The 16,422-nt window shown below is 38.5% G+C and overlaps 2 protein-coding genes across 3 annotated transcripts; both read left to right on the top strand.

Moving 5' to 3' along the window:
* Positions 1-116: 116 nt before the first annotated feature.
* LOC131793228 (cytosolic Fe-S cluster assembly factor NUBP2 homolog) lies at positions 117-8,109 on the top strand. Its single transcript, XM_059110644.2, has 9 exons — positions 117-271; positions 620-759; positions 2,076-2,164; positions 2,809-2,918; positions 3,638-3,709; positions 4,281-4,363; positions 5,416-5,526; positions 5,615-5,684; positions 6,492-8,109. The coding sequence occupies exons 1-9, from the start codon at positions 262-264 to the stop codon at positions 6,626-6,628; spliced, it is 822 nt and encodes a 273-aa protein (XP_058966627.1). The 5' UTR covers positions 117-261; the 3' UTR covers positions 6,629-8,109.
* Positions 8,110-9,526: 1,417 nt separating this feature from the next.
* On the top strand, positions 9,527-16,118 carry LOC131793226 (glutamate dehydrogenase-like). 2 transcript variants are annotated; one of them, XM_059110640.2, is made up of 2 exons: positions 9,527-9,653; positions 14,409-16,118. In XM_059110640.2, the coding sequence occupies exon 2, from the start codon at positions 14,413-14,415 to the stop codon at positions 15,760-15,762; it is 1,350 nt and encodes a 449-aa protein (XP_058966623.2). In that variant the 5' UTR covers positions 9,527-9,653; positions 14,409-14,412; the 3' UTR covers positions 15,763-16,118. The 2 variants fall into 2 exon arrangements, with proteins under 2 accessions (XP_058966623.2, XP_058966624.2); XM_059110641.2 differs by lacking the exon at positions 9,527-9,653 and adding an exon at positions 10,782-10,976.
* Positions 16,119-16,422: the final 304 nt, after the last annotated feature.

The following is a 16,422-nucleotide window of genomic DNA, read 5'->3' as shown; positions in this document are numbered from 1 at the left end:
GCGTGCAGCCGACTGGTTAAACAGGTTTTTACAGTACAAAATAACCAACTGTCCAAATAACCGTACAATATCGCAAGATATTTGTACTCTATTCGCGCGTTATTTGTACTCTACTTTGTGCAGTTGGATAATAATAAGCACATATTCTGAGTTCTGATGGCGCGGCGGGAAAAGTGGCAGATGAGTAAGCCGAGAAAGCCTGGACTATCTTGAGCCGCCAGTAGGGAGGAGAAGACCAGCAGTATTCTTTAAAACTTCAAGATGGCGGATGGTAAGTAGACATAACAAGCCATACTCACTCCGATCCTGGAGTGATCGAAAGTCGTTTGTCTTATTCTTATCTTCTTTAAAACTACATTTTCTTCCCCTTATTCATGGTGCAGCTCGTAATCTTAACTCGGCAGCGCCATTTTGTTCAATCACGGCGAAAGTGTTAAGTCATCGTCCTTCACTAGTCAATTACGCGTGAAAAAAACTTAACCAAACCATAACTGTAAGCTTACATTTTAATAGAACGTAACCCGTAGCTAACGTAAATTTTGTGGTATTAGCCAGTATATTCCTCACGTTGTGAATCGTCACAGCGCCCTCATTAGCCTATTTCTCGTTTAATTTTTAGCCGGCCAGTCAGCGCAAAGTATTGGAGATGTGATGAAATCTATCAAGCATGTGATTCTAATCCTTTCCGGTAAAGGAGGTGTTGGAAAAAGTACAGTTACGACACAGATTGCTTGGTCTCTCTACAGCAAAGGCAAAAAGGTTAACAATTTTCTCAGCTATATCTTCACCAACACGACTTCTACCAGTTATAATCCCCGTCACATACTAATATCCCAAATTTACATCAGGGCCAGTCTGCTGAGTATGGCAGGTGCACACACAGGTTATTTTTTGAACATTCACTTTGCATGCTAGAATTGCCACATTGCACACGCAAGATCTCATCAAATTCTGCCATAAAGGGTAAGTGTCTATAGAAACTGTGGTGCTGTGTCAGTGGGAGAGTATAACAATGTAATTTAGTATTATCAACTGAGTTAATAACGTAATTTGATTATCGTAAGGAGTTTTAAAGCTGACATTTCAAGCATTAGCCCTTTGTCAGTGCAATTTAAATTCTGCCATTCTATGCAGACTGGTGTCCTGGGATGTACATGCATTTTAACCCTTTCATTCCCAAAATCTGAGTATCTAATCCATGAACTGTGCAATTATGACAGAAAGTAAGAGTAGTTAAGATGAAGATTTTGTAGGTGAAAACATTTATTATCCTTTTTTCTTTTATGAAATTTTTTCCAGTTGAAAATGACCTTGTCAAAGTTTTATCCCTCTGACAGATAATTCTCTATGCCACTTGTAAACCCTCAAAGTTTCATAATTTGCTTGTTTCCCCTTTACCCTTCAATTCCCATGAGTGACCAAGACAGAATTTCTCCTTACAATACCAATACATTATCAAGCAGACAAGTGACGAGAATAATGAAATGAATAATGAAAAATCTCAATTATAGGATTACTAATTGATCCGCTACCAAAATTTCCAAACTTCCAAAGGCCCTCGATCCTAAAAGTACCATTATTAGAGTTAAAATGTATAAAATGTATGTAAAATGAATTTGAGGATTATAAAACAGGTCTATAAGAATGCAAACTAAAAACTATATAAAATAAAATATGCCGCTTGGGTTGCCTTGGTTTTGCGATTGAAACAAGGGCAGGCGAGATTTAATTTACTATAACAACCAGTTCACGTGTGTAGGTCTGAATTAAATTTAAGTATATTGTACATATGTGCAAGACAGCATCCTTGTAAATACTTAAAAACTAAAACGCTCTTATTTAACTTGACTTTGTCATAAAAAGGGAGCCACTCTAATTTCTTTAAGAGTTTCATGCTGTAAAGAGAATTACTAAATGAAATCTTGGGAGTTTGAGGGTTAACTAGATATTGCTGGTTAATGGACAATGATGGTTCTAGGGTTACTACAGCAAAAGATTTGACTGTTTCTAGAAATGTAAGTTTTGTGTGTATAGAAACATGGATGTCATTATAAAATCTTGCCTTGGTCTTTTAGGTTGGAATACTGGATGTGGATTTATGTGGACCAAGTATTCCAAGAATGATGAGTGTAGAGGGATGTGATATACACCAGTGTTCTGCTGGGTGAGTCATTGAGGATACCTTTTTTATTTACCCTTTACCTCCCAGAACTGATTAATATATATCTTTGCCCTGTAATATTCACACATTATCCACCAAACGAGAACTGTACAAGGAAATGTCCGGCAGCTAGAGAGGAGAATTAACAACTAGATCTTGGGAGTTGAAGGATTGAAGGACCATTTTCTCAAACTGTTCCTGACCTCTTTCAGGCTAACCTGTGTTAGCAGCAAAGTGTTGGGTACCAAACAACAGTCAGTTTTTTAACCTGAGGGGGATACCTGGAGGAAATTGTCAGGGGTGATTCTATGCTCTTTTGAGGGTAACTTTTGTAGAGTGACTCCCATATTCTTTCAAGAAGTTTGATATAAAATGGTAAGCATACAAGTTATTATGAAGATTCCTTTCTGGGCTGAAAAGAGACAGTAGTGAACATGTTTTGAAACCTGTACATATGGAAGCCCCTAAGGAGATGTGTAGCTTGAAAGGGAGTACCTCCAATAGAATGAAAACCCCACCCATGAACAGTTGAATCTGGTTCCGCCTGATTCTACCTTGTGCCCTGTCATGATCAAGTAGGCAACTCTCAACTGAAACTCTCTTTAAAACAATGCCTTCTCAGTGTAACACCTATCTATTTTTTTTAGCTGGGTTCCAGTTTATACAGACAAGGACCAAAGACTTGCAGTCATGTCCATAGGTTTCCTTTTAAATAGCAGAGATGATGCAGTGGTTTGGAGAGGACCAAAGAAAAATGGTATTTGGTACCTTATTCAACCCTTTAACTCCCAGATCAAATTTGTTGTTCTCCTTACTGTCAACCATACATTCTTGTAATGTTAGTTCAGAGAATTTAGTATTGGATCAACTAATTATCCCCAAATTGATAATTTTTTTTGTTCTTATCACCTATCTGGTTGATATTGAATTGATATTGTGAGGATAAATTCTGTCTTGGTCACTCATGTGAGTTAAAGGGTTAACATAAATCAATTTATCACCTATACCCTGTCTTTGAAGAAAATTAGTTAATATGCTTTTCTCCATAGCTGCAAAAATCCTGCATCCTTTCCCTGTCTCCTGCATCTCCTCTGTACTGGTTTGCAAAAAAAGCTTAAGAACCAATGTACTTCTTGTAAAGGGTAGGGAATGCAGCTCCTGGTGTTGTGGTCTAGTCTTGATACCGAAAAGAGGGCACTTGCAAAAATTTCCTTCAAAAAAATTGTAAACTGCTTAATGTAGTCAGGCTAAAACTACTGTACTACTATACTGATGTTTTGCTTGAGTGATTGTTTTGTCTTCCAGGATGGACTTTTGTACAGCCATATGTAGGCTGAAGTATAATTTCAAAACTTCTAAAACTTCATGAGAATCTGTGATGATCTAGCTTCTTATCTATGGTTCATGGGGAGTATCCATTGTTAAGGCAGGCATTACTAAAATTTTTTGTTAAATGTTAATTTTCTGGTTTTTTAGCAATGATCAAGCAGTTCCTATCAGATGTGTGTTGGGGAGAGCTGGACTATCTGGTAATTGACACACCACCAGGTACAAAGCAGCGAAATCTAAGTTGTTTGTCACACAATAAGATTTCTTTTTTGTTCCCCATCACTATTAGATTGTGTGCATTCAGTACTTATCGAAGGAATCCGCATGATCTAGTGAGGAGAGGGTTGGGTAGTTGCAATCCATTTTGGACAACTGGTTTGCCTCTTGCCAATGGGGGCTTTTAACCATGTTAAATTTGATTTGTGTTATTAATTTTGGGCTATTTGAGTGTTTTTGATTAGTGGGCTGTATTGAAAACTTTTATGTCACTAGTAATTGTGTCACCCATGTGAAGTTAACAAAGGTAATCATGTCGCAAATTCCTTCCCCAAAGGCTTGGCCAGAGATGTTGATGGATATGTGAAGGACTGAGATTCAACAGCAATGGTCATTATTGACTCAATGTAATACAGAAGGGTGATAAGAATTTGAAACGAGTTCAATGGAAAATTGTAATGAAACTCTAGATGGTCTGATTTTTAGGATTTTTTGGGAGAAGGGAATGGAGAAACAAAATCAACTGGACAGAGAACTCAAATGAACCTCTGAGAAAACTTTGTTTTAACTTTAGGGACATCTGACGAGCACATAACTGTTGTAGAGAATTTGCGAGACTACAATCCAGATGGAGCCATTCTTGTTACTACTCCTCAGGTACAAATGGCTATATTTGATGTTGTCCCTGTGGGCTCAGGTCATAGTTATAGGTTCTTGTCCCTGCAAAAATCATAGAGAGGAGGAGTCCAGAGTTTTGTGAATACAATGTTAACTTTCTTCCTGTGTAAAGAGATAAAATAATGTACAGATAAATTAGTACCTCTCACTCTTTGTAATGTAACAGATTAATAATGGAGTCTATAATAGGACTAAGTGGAGTCTAATTTGCTCTGTAAACATATGAGTGATTAACAAAATTGGACAACCACGAAGGGGGAGTCCAATTTGTCAATCACGTGTGATTACAGACAGAATTGGATGACAAGAAGTCCTGTTACCAACTAATCATAACTGTTTCAATTTCCGAAAACCACAAACACATTTAGGTCAAATATCTCCAGTAGAGATGATGTCTAAAGTAAAAAAATTTCTCCATTTTGGAAATTCCTCAATTTTTCATGGATAAGTGGCTGTTGCTATGGTTGTTGTGTTTAATTCTGTGATTGGTGGATTTGGCTGAGTGGCCTTTGTATGATTGACTACTTTAACTGTCCTATTACAGTTGTCTGATTAGAGCCAACTGTCTGATTACAGCTCTACAGAATGATTAGTGAAAAATAATGCAGCTAATGCACCAATCACTTTTGAGGAAATTTTAATGGTTATGATTACTGGTAAAACCATGTATGTTGGGAAATTGTAATTTTCATCTAATAACCTTTTAGCTACCATGTAGACTACACTAGGAAACACCACCTCTTTGATGAAACCAATTTTCCCCTTGAAGTCTTTTTGAGTGGGACATGTCACCCTAAAATCAGTATGAATATTCTCTATACATTTATTAAGGTGCTGAAAAAGGAGAATTAATTTAACAATCAAGAGCTTCTCTTGTTGGTGATCATTTCCCTCATTCTCATGACCATAATATGTGTTACTGGGGAGATATTGTAAGGAAGAATTAGATGCTAGTCACTCTTAGAAGTCAGAGGGACAAAAGATACCAGCTGTAGTTGAATATCATGAATACTGCTTTTGTTATCCTTTAGGGAGTAGCAGTTAATGATGTCAGAAGAGAACTCACTTTCTGCCAAAAGACAAAGATCCCAGTCTTGGGTGTGGTGGAGAACATGAGTGGATTTGTCTGTTCTCACTGTAGTGTAAGTGCTAGTGTCTGCCAGGTCTCATAATTTCAAGTCATTTTCCTAACAATATTGGTTATTTCACAACAATTGTCTTGTGTTTTAGGAATGTACAAATGTGTTTTCAAAAGGAGGAGGAGAAGCATTAGCAGACAGCTGCAAAATACCATTTTTAGGTGATAGTTTATTTTCTAGTATTTTGATAGACTTAGTATAGTTATACTGCCCTCCATGATCACCTCTCAAAATTGAAAACCTTCTATCTTCTCTAGTGAAATTGTATCATGTGGAACACATTGTAAGTAACCACTCTTGCAGGTTTCCATGTGTCTGTTCAGTCATATATCACAGATGATGTCAAAATGTGGTGAGAGCAAAAAGGTGGCATGTGAGGGAAGGCCAAGTGGTTCCTTGATTTTCCTGGCACATTTTGATGTTTTCTATGATCTCCTACTGTACAGACCCACAGCAACATAGAATTTTGTTTGTTTTATATGATAACAAAGCAAAATTTGTTAATGATGACAACATTTATGCAACTATCCCCCAGAAGATCATGAGAAAGAACCAATCAAAATGTGTGCGTAATTCAGTTTATGATGTAAAACATTACTTTTCATCATTGAGTTGAATTTTATTTCATTAGGTCTCATGTCATCTGACACTGTAGATGGTTACATTATTTGAAATTCAAACTGTTCCTTCCTCTCTAAGTTCTGTTTTACTATGAAATTATGTCTTTCTAAATGATGTCATCTTTCAGACACACTTCACCTTCAGCTGTGATTAGGCCATTTCTGAATTACCTTTTGCCTCTTTTTCAAAACCAGGCCTGGTGCTCAACCATTCATATGAAAATGAGTTTAATTTGCACGTGAGTGAAAATTTATAATTATATTAAAGGATGAGCACCAGGACTTGCTTTAAAAAAATGAGGCCAAAGGTAAATCAGGTATAACTAATTGTGTTTATCGCCATTTTAGGTTCTATTCCACTGGATCCAAGTTTAACACAATCCTTGGAAGATGGCCAAGCCTTTATAGATTTGTTTCCTAACTCGCCAACACTAAATGCAGTAAATAACATTACAACCAAACTATTGCAGCTGGATATTGATTGAGATCAATGATGCAGAGAAGATTTTCTTGCAAACTTGGATAGAAATAGTCTTTGGACTAGCTCAACAAGATTATCAACAGATCCAAATTTTTCTTCTCCCAACAGTGTACACTGATCGTCCATCAGGCAAAAATAACAGTGAAGGCATCAACAAAGTGACATTGTCTCTACTAACTCCAAATTCTCATTGCAGCTTACCACTTCAAGAGAAATGACCTACAGAGTAATGAATATAAGTTATGTTGTCAATAGGGAAAGGTTGAATTGGTTGTTGATTGTCAGATTTCTCCTGTAAGGTTTTTACTATGACTGTTGTTTGGAAGGACATTCCATATTCTGGAAAGGAATGTTGTATGACATCTTTGCTGTGTTGTGCAACAGTTCTGAGATCAGAAAATGAATGACAGGGAATAATGACTATATGGTATTAGTTCTTTTTTCTAAGATTTATTGAAAAATTTGAAAGATCAAAAGTAAGGTATTTATAAATTATTTTTTATCCGGGCATTTATTGGTGTTTAAAATCTACAATGCTTCATTCACAAGTTCAGACATATCTGGAATTAAAGATGATAGACAATGCAGATTGTGCTTTTAAGAGGTAAGTACTAAAACATGGAACGACCTAAAACCACCTAAAACCACCATGTACCATGTAGATGGTTGTAGGTGGTTTTAGGTGGTTTTAGGTCGTTCCATGTTTTAGTACTTACCGCTTTTAAGACTCTCATGGCCTTTATTGTCGTTACTATCAGGGTTGCTTTGACTCGCCATCTCAGAAATGAAAAGGATGGAAAATGAGATGATTGGCCAGACAAGGGGATTCTTCTGGAATTTTGTTCTCAACGATTTTTAAAATTAAATTACGATTCTCATATATCATGACCGTTCATAAGTGGGCCGACATTGTAATTTTTAGAGTAATATCCCCTCCGACGGGTGTGACATGATCGTCGCCATTGTGCTTATTTTTTTACGCTCCACAAGCATTCGTTTGACATCTTAATCCTGGGTCTCTTGTGCATTCGCTTAACTTGTCGAGGAATGCAAGGTTAGTCTTGTTTACCGTTTCGCCAATAAATGAGCACAAGAAAAGAAACCACATAACTTCACCTAATTTTCGCTGTCACAATCTTTCAGTGTATTGACCTCCAATATTAGTGGTGATTGTTATTGTTATTTCACTTTTGCGAAAATTTCGCTTTTGCGGCCTCAACAAAAGGTGGTAAAACAGTTGAATTTTCGAAAGCGTCAGAAGAGGAGGGCTTGGAAGATATATTTTCATGCACATAAGACAATTGCTTTTGATATGCGTGACGTATCAAAGACCCCTTCGCAAATGATTGCTACAGAAAACTAACTTGCTTTGTTGCGAATTATTTGTTTGTCTGCTTGTCTCTTTGTTTTTTATAGCGTTCAATCGATCATTGACTAAACGGAAGTCAATACGTTCTGTAGATAATCCAACTTTTAGAATTTACCTGAAGTAAAAGCTAGTTTTCGACTTTTATCTTATGAATCATGAACATAAAGCGGCTCAGGAGACAAAGATGACCTTATTTCTTAGAGCAATGGTACAACAAACCAAAACAGGAGCACTTTAAGAAATGTCTAAACCACAAAACAAAACGCCAGGCAATGTTTGGGAAAAGGACAGCCTTTATTATTGCAAGATTATTAATTTACCAACATTTCACAATAAATTTCATTAATTCATGAGAACGTCTCACGTACAGCCGATAAAAATTACTCGCATCCTGTTTGTCCGTCGTAGTTTCTGGCGATTTCTGCCGTTTTAAGCTTGTTATTCCTGCCAAAAGATGAAGACAAGAATAACAATGATGGAAAAGCAAGCTTTAGACGGCAGAAATCGCCAAAAACCACAACGGACACACAAGATGTGAGTAAGTACTATTGAATTACGTGTAAAATGTTCATATTTCGAAATATTTATCGTTGTAAATCGACCATATCTCGTTCCCCATACTATTCCTTACAATATGTTCAAATTCTTAACGGTTCCTCTGATAACTTAACACCGAGTTACACAACGCGTGACGCTTTCATGATTAATCATTTGTTTTTTCTCGAGACGTGAGCTTAGGCAGCCTGTGCTCTTACATGATATATATCAGCTAACAATAAAATAATACCCATACATAATGTTTAAACAAAAAAACAAAAGGCTGCCTGGAAGAAAATCCGGACAGAGACTAGCAGACCAGCAAAACGAGTTACTGGGAGGGGTGGGAGGGAAGTAAAATAGCTTCTAATAAGGCAAGTACAGTTTATCTATATGTGCAAGCAAGCTGTGCAATAACTACAGTAATAACTAAAGTACCTAAAAACTGGTAATATATAAAATAACATGTAAGATTTTACGCCGTTAAATAACGGCGTAATTTCTTTCAGTTTTTTTTATAGATGCTTACTGTAAGATTTTACGATGTTAACTAACGGCGTGAAATCTCCTTGTATGCTAAAAGTTTGCACAGACAAGGTTAGTGGCTTAAAATCCCACAGCAGTCTAGACTACGATAGTCACGTACTACGCCTTCATCTTAATCATCGCTAAAAAGTAACCATAACATCACTGTACTTTTACTGGGGCAAATCTGCTGATGTTAAATTACTTCTACTAAGTAGGCAAGCCTGATGACATCCATCACCTAGTAATGGGTGATATTTCCCGTTTGATGCCTTAGCGGTATTAACGGCTTATTTTAGTTTATTTTAGTTTCTTTATATAATCAAATTTTGGTTTTATCAATGAAATGTCATTCTTAAGTTCCTGTTTAATATTTGCCGGTTTCTGAAGGCAGATCTTTCATGAACATGCCTTCCTCGTTCTGTCATTATCTCATCAGATGGTAGCCACGTCAACGGGTTTTGAAAGATTGCGTGACATATGTGATACTTTTAAAAACGAAGTGATATGTAAATTTCAAATTCTTAGCGTCGTCTCAAGCCGGTGAAACACTCAGTTTTCTCTGCACCTGGCAAGGACAAGGGAACAGTAAGAAACGGTGAGCTGGTTTGTCTCTACCATAGCAATCAGTTTTGCTGCTTCGTTAAATGAAATTCTGTCCTACAAACAGTAATGGATTTTTACAATATCATTGTGCATTAATTGAGCAGGCAGGTCGAACAAAATTGAATTTGGTCAGTCAAGAACACTCCCGCCCTGCTTCACCAAATTTAACTGTTTATCGCTGTGCAAACATTGAACTAGCTGGTAATTAGTTCAATTTTTTTTTTCGCGCAACCAACTAACTGTGAATGTGCATTTGACCTCGCTATCTATTCCATTCCGATTAAATGTTTCATTCGTGTAAAGGACGACGCGTTCGTATGTATATTAATTAAGACCACGAGGGCCTTCTAGCAATCCAGATACAGTATTTTGTTATTTTCCTGGGGGGAGGTGATTACACCATCCTTTCACGTGAACCGGGAGTTAATGTTTAACAGATATTAAATTTTTACCTCCTTGGGATTTATAAGACTATGGAGATTTGCTAGCCGTGTAGCAGGTAGTTTATTTTCGAATCATGAACATTCTGCGACTTTGAACTGAAAATTATCTAGCTTAGTAAGCCGGACTTTGGTCATGATCGAAGAGAGATGTGCAAATATTATCTTTAAAATAACAATGTTCCATTGAGATAGACAGAATGGCAGCAATATTGATTAGTTCGGCTGTCTGAGTAGGACGCAAGAGCGTGCTTGGGAAGCCTACTTGAAGCGTTGCAAGAACTTTCTATCAGAGAAATCATATAGAGGTTAGAAAATACTGCTTTACAAATGCATTAGCTCTTCTCGTTCCATAGCGACTTGGGTACACGTAAAGTTGTTCCAGCTCAGGGAAATCTCAACTTTCTGCGCGACAACAACGGCAGACGTGGGTTTGAAAACAGAAATTAACCAAATTTTGGATCTTGCGTCTCGGAGAACCAAATTGATTCAAAACCTGTTACTAAACTATTCATCTACAGAGGTCACGTCTTCATGGCCCTGTTCATCCTTTTAAGTGACGTGTCCAGAAATCGGATCTATTTAGATATATTTTAAATGAAATTATTATAATTTAAACACCTTCTTTGAGTGGTTTGCTTTGATTGGAGTGGTTCGATCGCGTGGCTGTAAGCTGGACTTTGATCGCCAACAGGCCTGGATCGACAATGTCTAACAATACGCGAACAAAGAATAATTGAGATGGGAAGAATGACAGTAACATGATTCTTAATTACACATTTTACACTGTCGGCTGACTGAATAGAGCGCAAAGCGTATGTGAGTAGCCAACTTCCAGCTCTTCAGGAACGTTTCGTCGCCGATATCTTGCAGAGGTTAGAATATATTGCTTTACAAACGTATAAGCTGTTCTCGTTCGTTGGGGACCTTCAGTACATGTAAACTTGTACTAGCTCCAAGTAATCCCTACCTTTAGTGTGACAACAAAGGTGGACGTGGCACGAAACAATCAAATTTTGAGTTTTGCGTTTGGGAGCAACATTTTTCATTCAAAACACGTCACTAATCCATTAATCTAAACACGAGTTTCACGTCTTCATCCATTTCCGGACAAAGTGAACTAATGCAGTCGAATGAATTCAGCAAAAGTTACGCAACGCCCTGGAATAGTACATCATATGATATCTAGATATTGCACCATGCGAGCAGTCTTTCCTTTTCGGCGAGGTCCGTCATGCGAATCAAAAAAAAAAAGATCAATTAAATTAAAAAATAATTATGTTTGCGCGCCACGTGGAGCACTTGGAGGACGTCGATATGCCGCGGTAGCTCCATAACTGAAGCGCCTCACTCAAGGAGCTCCCGCGGCGTATCAACGATTTCGACCGACTTCGCCGAAAAGGAGGTACCGCTCGTAGTCTTTGTGATATCCCATGATTTACTTTTATTTTCTCGTCTCGAGTTCTATACCGAAGGCTCTTGTGTTATGAAGAAAAAAATAACTGCTAAAGGGAATATTTGCATAATGCTATAGGAGAAAGTATTACATAATTATTTTTCTATGCAAAGTAGACGCTCAAAACAGCGGTAGACACAATAAAACCTTCTTATGCGCATAGTTAATTTTTATTAGTTTTGAACCGCGGCGTCATGGTCCGTCATGTGCTCATGTCCTCTCCTAACTGCTTAATTTAAAAACTTCTTAAACGTTTCGAGGTTAAAATCGAGGGTACAATAGACAAATTATTCAATTCACTGTTGTTTATTTTTAACCAACAACATTTTTTTTAAGGTCACAAAGTCAATCATAAGCATCGAGATATCAACTGAGCCTGTTTCTGAAGGGGGCTAGGTTGTGCTTTGAGCTTGAGCACTGAGTTCTTCCAGTTTGACACTGTCAGGCGTCAAAAAGCAATTGTCCCCTAGAGTAATCAACAACAAGAGCGCGTCGTTGTAAAAGCCGTTCCTTTTTTCCTAACCCGCTCTAGGCATTCAGTCGGTAAAACAACGCTAAAACAGCGCCATGGTGGCGAGTGGGAAACCCCTCACTTTTTCACCGCGCCGTGACTATAGCGCCTTTAAAGCTATTTTGTTCCTTTTTACTAACTGAACGCCTGGAAAAGCCGACAGTCACCAGGTGAATTGTCACGTACTGTTGCACTGACGAATGATGTAGACAATTTTCGCTCCGATCTTTTCCAGTGGGTTTTAGTAAGATTTCAGGCTTTTGTACTTTGTATTATTCAGAACTGAAGATGACAGAAGAACTGTCGAAACATGTTTTTAAAAGTGTCGTTCATTTTCTTTATCGTTACATATCTGCTTCAATCCAGACCTTTCGGAAAAATTTCAGGACTTTCCTTCTTGTCGAAGACGCAATCTGAAAGTTGTGTTCTGCTTTACGCGCTGTATCTGCAACTTGACAGAACACAAACATAACAAATTTCCAGGGAGAATAGCTTTATCCCTAGTAATCCTTAAAAAGTACATTCCAAAGCCTAGTGCTTAGAAAAATACTTCTTTTAACAAAAAAAAAAAACTGGCTACGCCAGCGAAGGTGTCGAATGCATCGCTGTTGAACGATATATTTCAATATGTATTCAACTCCACATCCAACACATGTCAAGAATTCCATTCCTTATTCTCAATTTCTCAAATTTCGACTTTCGTGTAGTGACGACTCTGATTTTTCTACAAATCAAGCGAGCTATATCCGCGCCCAAAAAAATCTTCGACAATCAGCACTACAAACGTTCCAGAAGCAATAAGAACGATCGAATTTCACTGTCTCACAATCACTCAGCAAAATTCATCATTATAATAAAAGAACTAAAGTACATCCAAATGAGCCCGAAACTGGTATAATCCTTTGGTAACCTCCACTAGTTTTCCACACAAACGTATCATTGGCGACTTTTTCGTCAGAAGTGCACTCCAATGAGACGACCAACCAGGAACCTTAAAATGAGCGCATACACGACGCAAAACTTGTCCTTTCATTCATAACGTCGAGAAAATATCGAGACGCGTCTGGTTCATTAAGGTTACTGATCATTTTACCAGTACCTCCATCAATGTCATATATTGCATAATATGCACTTTTTACAAAAAGTTTTACATCGGCGAAACAAGAAAGAAGATTAGTTGACCGATTATGAGAACACCCTCGTGACATAAACAAGAATGACAAAGACGCCTCCATTGCTTGAGATCGTATAAAACTCGAATTATTTAAGCTTTTAGCCCCTAAGAGTGATTACTAACCATCAGTATCACCCCTAAAACAAACACTGAGGTCATGAGAAAAAAGGAAAAGATCATCAACTAAAGACGCTCTTGATTGTTAGGCAAATTCTCTTTGTCAGTACCTTTGGGAATGTATAGAGAACAGTATGGTGAATATGCATAGTGATGTTAGTGTGTAAAGGGTTAAGACCGGATCAAAAAAATGGGGTAAAAGAACCACGAAGTATGTACTGAAGACTGACAGAAATAGCTTCCTATTGGTTTTCCAACCGACGGTTCCGTGGGAACGTGGGGCGTGGGGGGGGGGGGGAAACTCTGATATCATTACAGTCGAACCTTAATGACTTTTATTCTTAAATCTATTAAGCGGTCACTTCTGTTAAGAGGTAGCAGTCACCCTTAATCCTCTAAACCCTAAGAGTGACTGGCATCTTGTTACTCCTTACAATATCATTAAGGTCATGAAAATAAAGGAAATGATTACTAGTAAAAGAAACTCTTGATTGTTAGACAAATTCTCCTTGTCAGCACCTTAGTAAATGTACAACGAACAGTATGGAGAATATGAATTCTGATGTTCGGGTGTAAAGGATTAATTGAGTCCCAACGGCCTGTTTGTATTGTCCTCCACCTGTCTTGAACGGTGACTAAAAGCGGGACCACTCGATTAAAAAAAAAAAAAGAAAACTAAGAATAATCTTTCAATAAAAATTTAAATCATACTTACCTCCCGTCATTTTTGTTCAAATAATCCCCAGTCTGTCATTTTGAATCGATTTTGCTCGACTCTAAATTGTTTTAAAATACAAGGAAATACTAGTCTAAAACTCGATTCGGATCAATTTTAATATATGAGCGACTGCGCCCCATACCCCTCCCTAACCCAACATTGACCCTAACATGTTATCAGTTGTCTGTTGTTGGGTAGGGGGGGGATTGGTACGCAGTTTCTCAGATAGTGACTTTGATCCATCTATTTAATACCCATCATGTCGGGAGGATCACAAGGCTTGAACACTGAATGAAATATTTTAATTTACTTTCGTGTTTAACTTTAACAGTAAAATGGCAGGGAAGTACGCCTCACCCGAAGAGTTCCTGGAATACGTCAAAATGAGAACCCCAGGAGAGGACGAATTTCATCAAGCAGTGGAAGAAGTAGTCGGCTCATTGTGGGATTTTCTTCAAAAGAATCCCAAGTACGACAAACATAACATCCTGGAAAGGTTGGTTGAGCCAGAGAGAGTGGTAATCTTCCGAGTTCCCTGGAGGGATGACAAAGGTGACATTCATGTGAACCGTGGATACCGAGTGCAGTTCAACTCCGCCATTGGTCCTTACAAAGGTGGTCTTCGATTCCATCCGTCAGTCAATCTGGGGATTTTAAAGTTCTTAGGATTTGAGCAAATCCTGAAGAACAGTCTTACAACTCTTCCTATGGGCGGCGGAAAGGGCGGCTCTGATTTTGATCCCAAGGGCAAAACCGACAACGAAGTGATGAGTTTCTGCCAGTCTTTTATGACCGAGCTCCAAAGGCACGTGGGCCCAAACACGGATGTCCCTGCTGGTGACATCGGTGTAGGGGGGCGTGAGATAGGGTACATGTTTGGGCAGTACAAGCGGATCCGAAACGAGTTCACTGGTGTGCTGACCGGGAAAGGAATTCCGTGGGGTGGAAGCCTACTGAGGCCGGAAGCCACTGGTTATGGTCTGCTGTACTTTGTTCAGGAGATGCTTTTTTCTAAAGGCGACAACATCAAAGGCAAGTCGGTTGCTATCTCTGGCTCTGGAAACGTCGCCCAGTACGCATGCGAGAAAGCAACTGCACTCGGTGCCAAGGTCATAACTCTGTCAGACTCGGCAGGGACCATTCATGATCCAGACGGCATCACACCAGAGAAGTTGGCGTATGTATTGGAGCTGAAGAATGTCAGACGTGGGCGGATTAGCGAGTACGCTAAACATTACAAAGTGGCTTACTTGGAGGGAAAGAAACCCTGGGGTGTCAAATGTGATGTGGCTCTTCCGTGCGCTACGCAGAACGAAGTTGGAAAAGAAGATGCCGAGGAACTGGTTAAGAATGGATGCATATGCGTGGCTGAAGGTGCTAACATGCCAACACAGCCAGAGGCGGTGAGAGTGTTGCAGAAAAACAAGGTGTTGTTTGGTCCAGGGAAGGCATCAAACGCTGGGGGCGTGGCAGTGTCCGGTTTAGAGATGACCCAAAATAGCCTGAGAAGTGCTTGGACGAGAGAGGAGGTGGATGCCAAATTGCAGCACATTATGAAGCAAGTCAACCTACAGTGTGTCAAGTACGGCACAGGGCCGGATGGATCTGTGGATTACGTGAAAGGAGCAAATATTGGTGGATTTGTTAAAGTGGCTCAGGCTATGATCGATGAAGGACTGGTTTGAGAAATCTCATCACCATTCTGGCTTTTCATTCTTCTTTACATTCTCTCGATTAAATAGTATATTTCAAACCAAAGAATCTTACAGCTGACAACAACGTCTTAAAGAATTTCGTTTGTAGTTTTTCTCGACATTCATCGATACGGTGATACATTTTAAAATTTAAGGTTACTTGAATTATGGAATGGACTAAGGATAAGGATCAGTCAATGATTACTGTATGGAGCAGTCAATCAAAATTTCAGTTAAGCAGGGTTTTGTCGTTCCAAATTGTTTCAAGGGCGACATTTCAATAGAAGTAGGTATTGTTGTATTTTGATTAGGAAACCGGATGCGAATAAAATCAGTCGTTCTAAATCTTTCCAGTTTTTCTTTTTTTTCACTTTGTGCGCAACTGTCTGACGCCAAATTTAGTAATTTAAATTGCTTCGGCCTTATATGGCCTCATAAGGATTGAAGCCTTCTTCGCCGCCGCAAATTTGATGTTGTTGCTAAGCTAAAGAAGATAGACCCTTATCTTATTGTAAGGGAACATTTCATTTTTCTGTCTCTAGGATTTGAAGCAATAGAGAGGTGTTATCGAGGAGACATGATGAAAGGAGTTTGAAACAGTGTTATTCTGACTAGTTTGCGTGACGCTCTTCGCTTACGTCTGTCACGCGA

Source organism: Pocillopora verrucosa, chromosome 8 (genome assembly GCF_036669915.1).
Source record: "Pocillopora verrucosa isolate sample1 chromosome 8, ASM3666991v2, whole genome shotgun sequence".
NCBI lineage: Eukaryota > Metazoa > Cnidaria > Anthozoa > Scleractinia > Pocilloporidae > Pocillopora > Pocillopora verrucosa.
Note: the sequence above shows the minus strand (reverse complement) of the source record. Positions and strands in the feature narration are given on the sequence as shown.

Bases quoted from the DNA above. Each gene is read 5' to 3' on its own strand.
- LOC131793226 (XM_059110640.2), top strand. From the start codon at position 14,413: ATGGCAGGGAAGTACGCCTCACCCGAAGAGTTCCTGGAATACGTCAAA.
- LOC131793228 (XM_059110644.2), top strand. The intron at 2,919-3,637 runs GTATTTGGTACC...CTGGTTTTTTAG, and splicing joins GAGAGGACCAAAGAAAAATG to CAATGATCAAGCAGTTCCTA. The intron at 4,364-5,415 runs GTACAAATGGCT...GTTATCCTTTAG, and splicing joins TTCTTGTTACTACTCCTCAG to GGAGTAGCAGTTAATGATGT.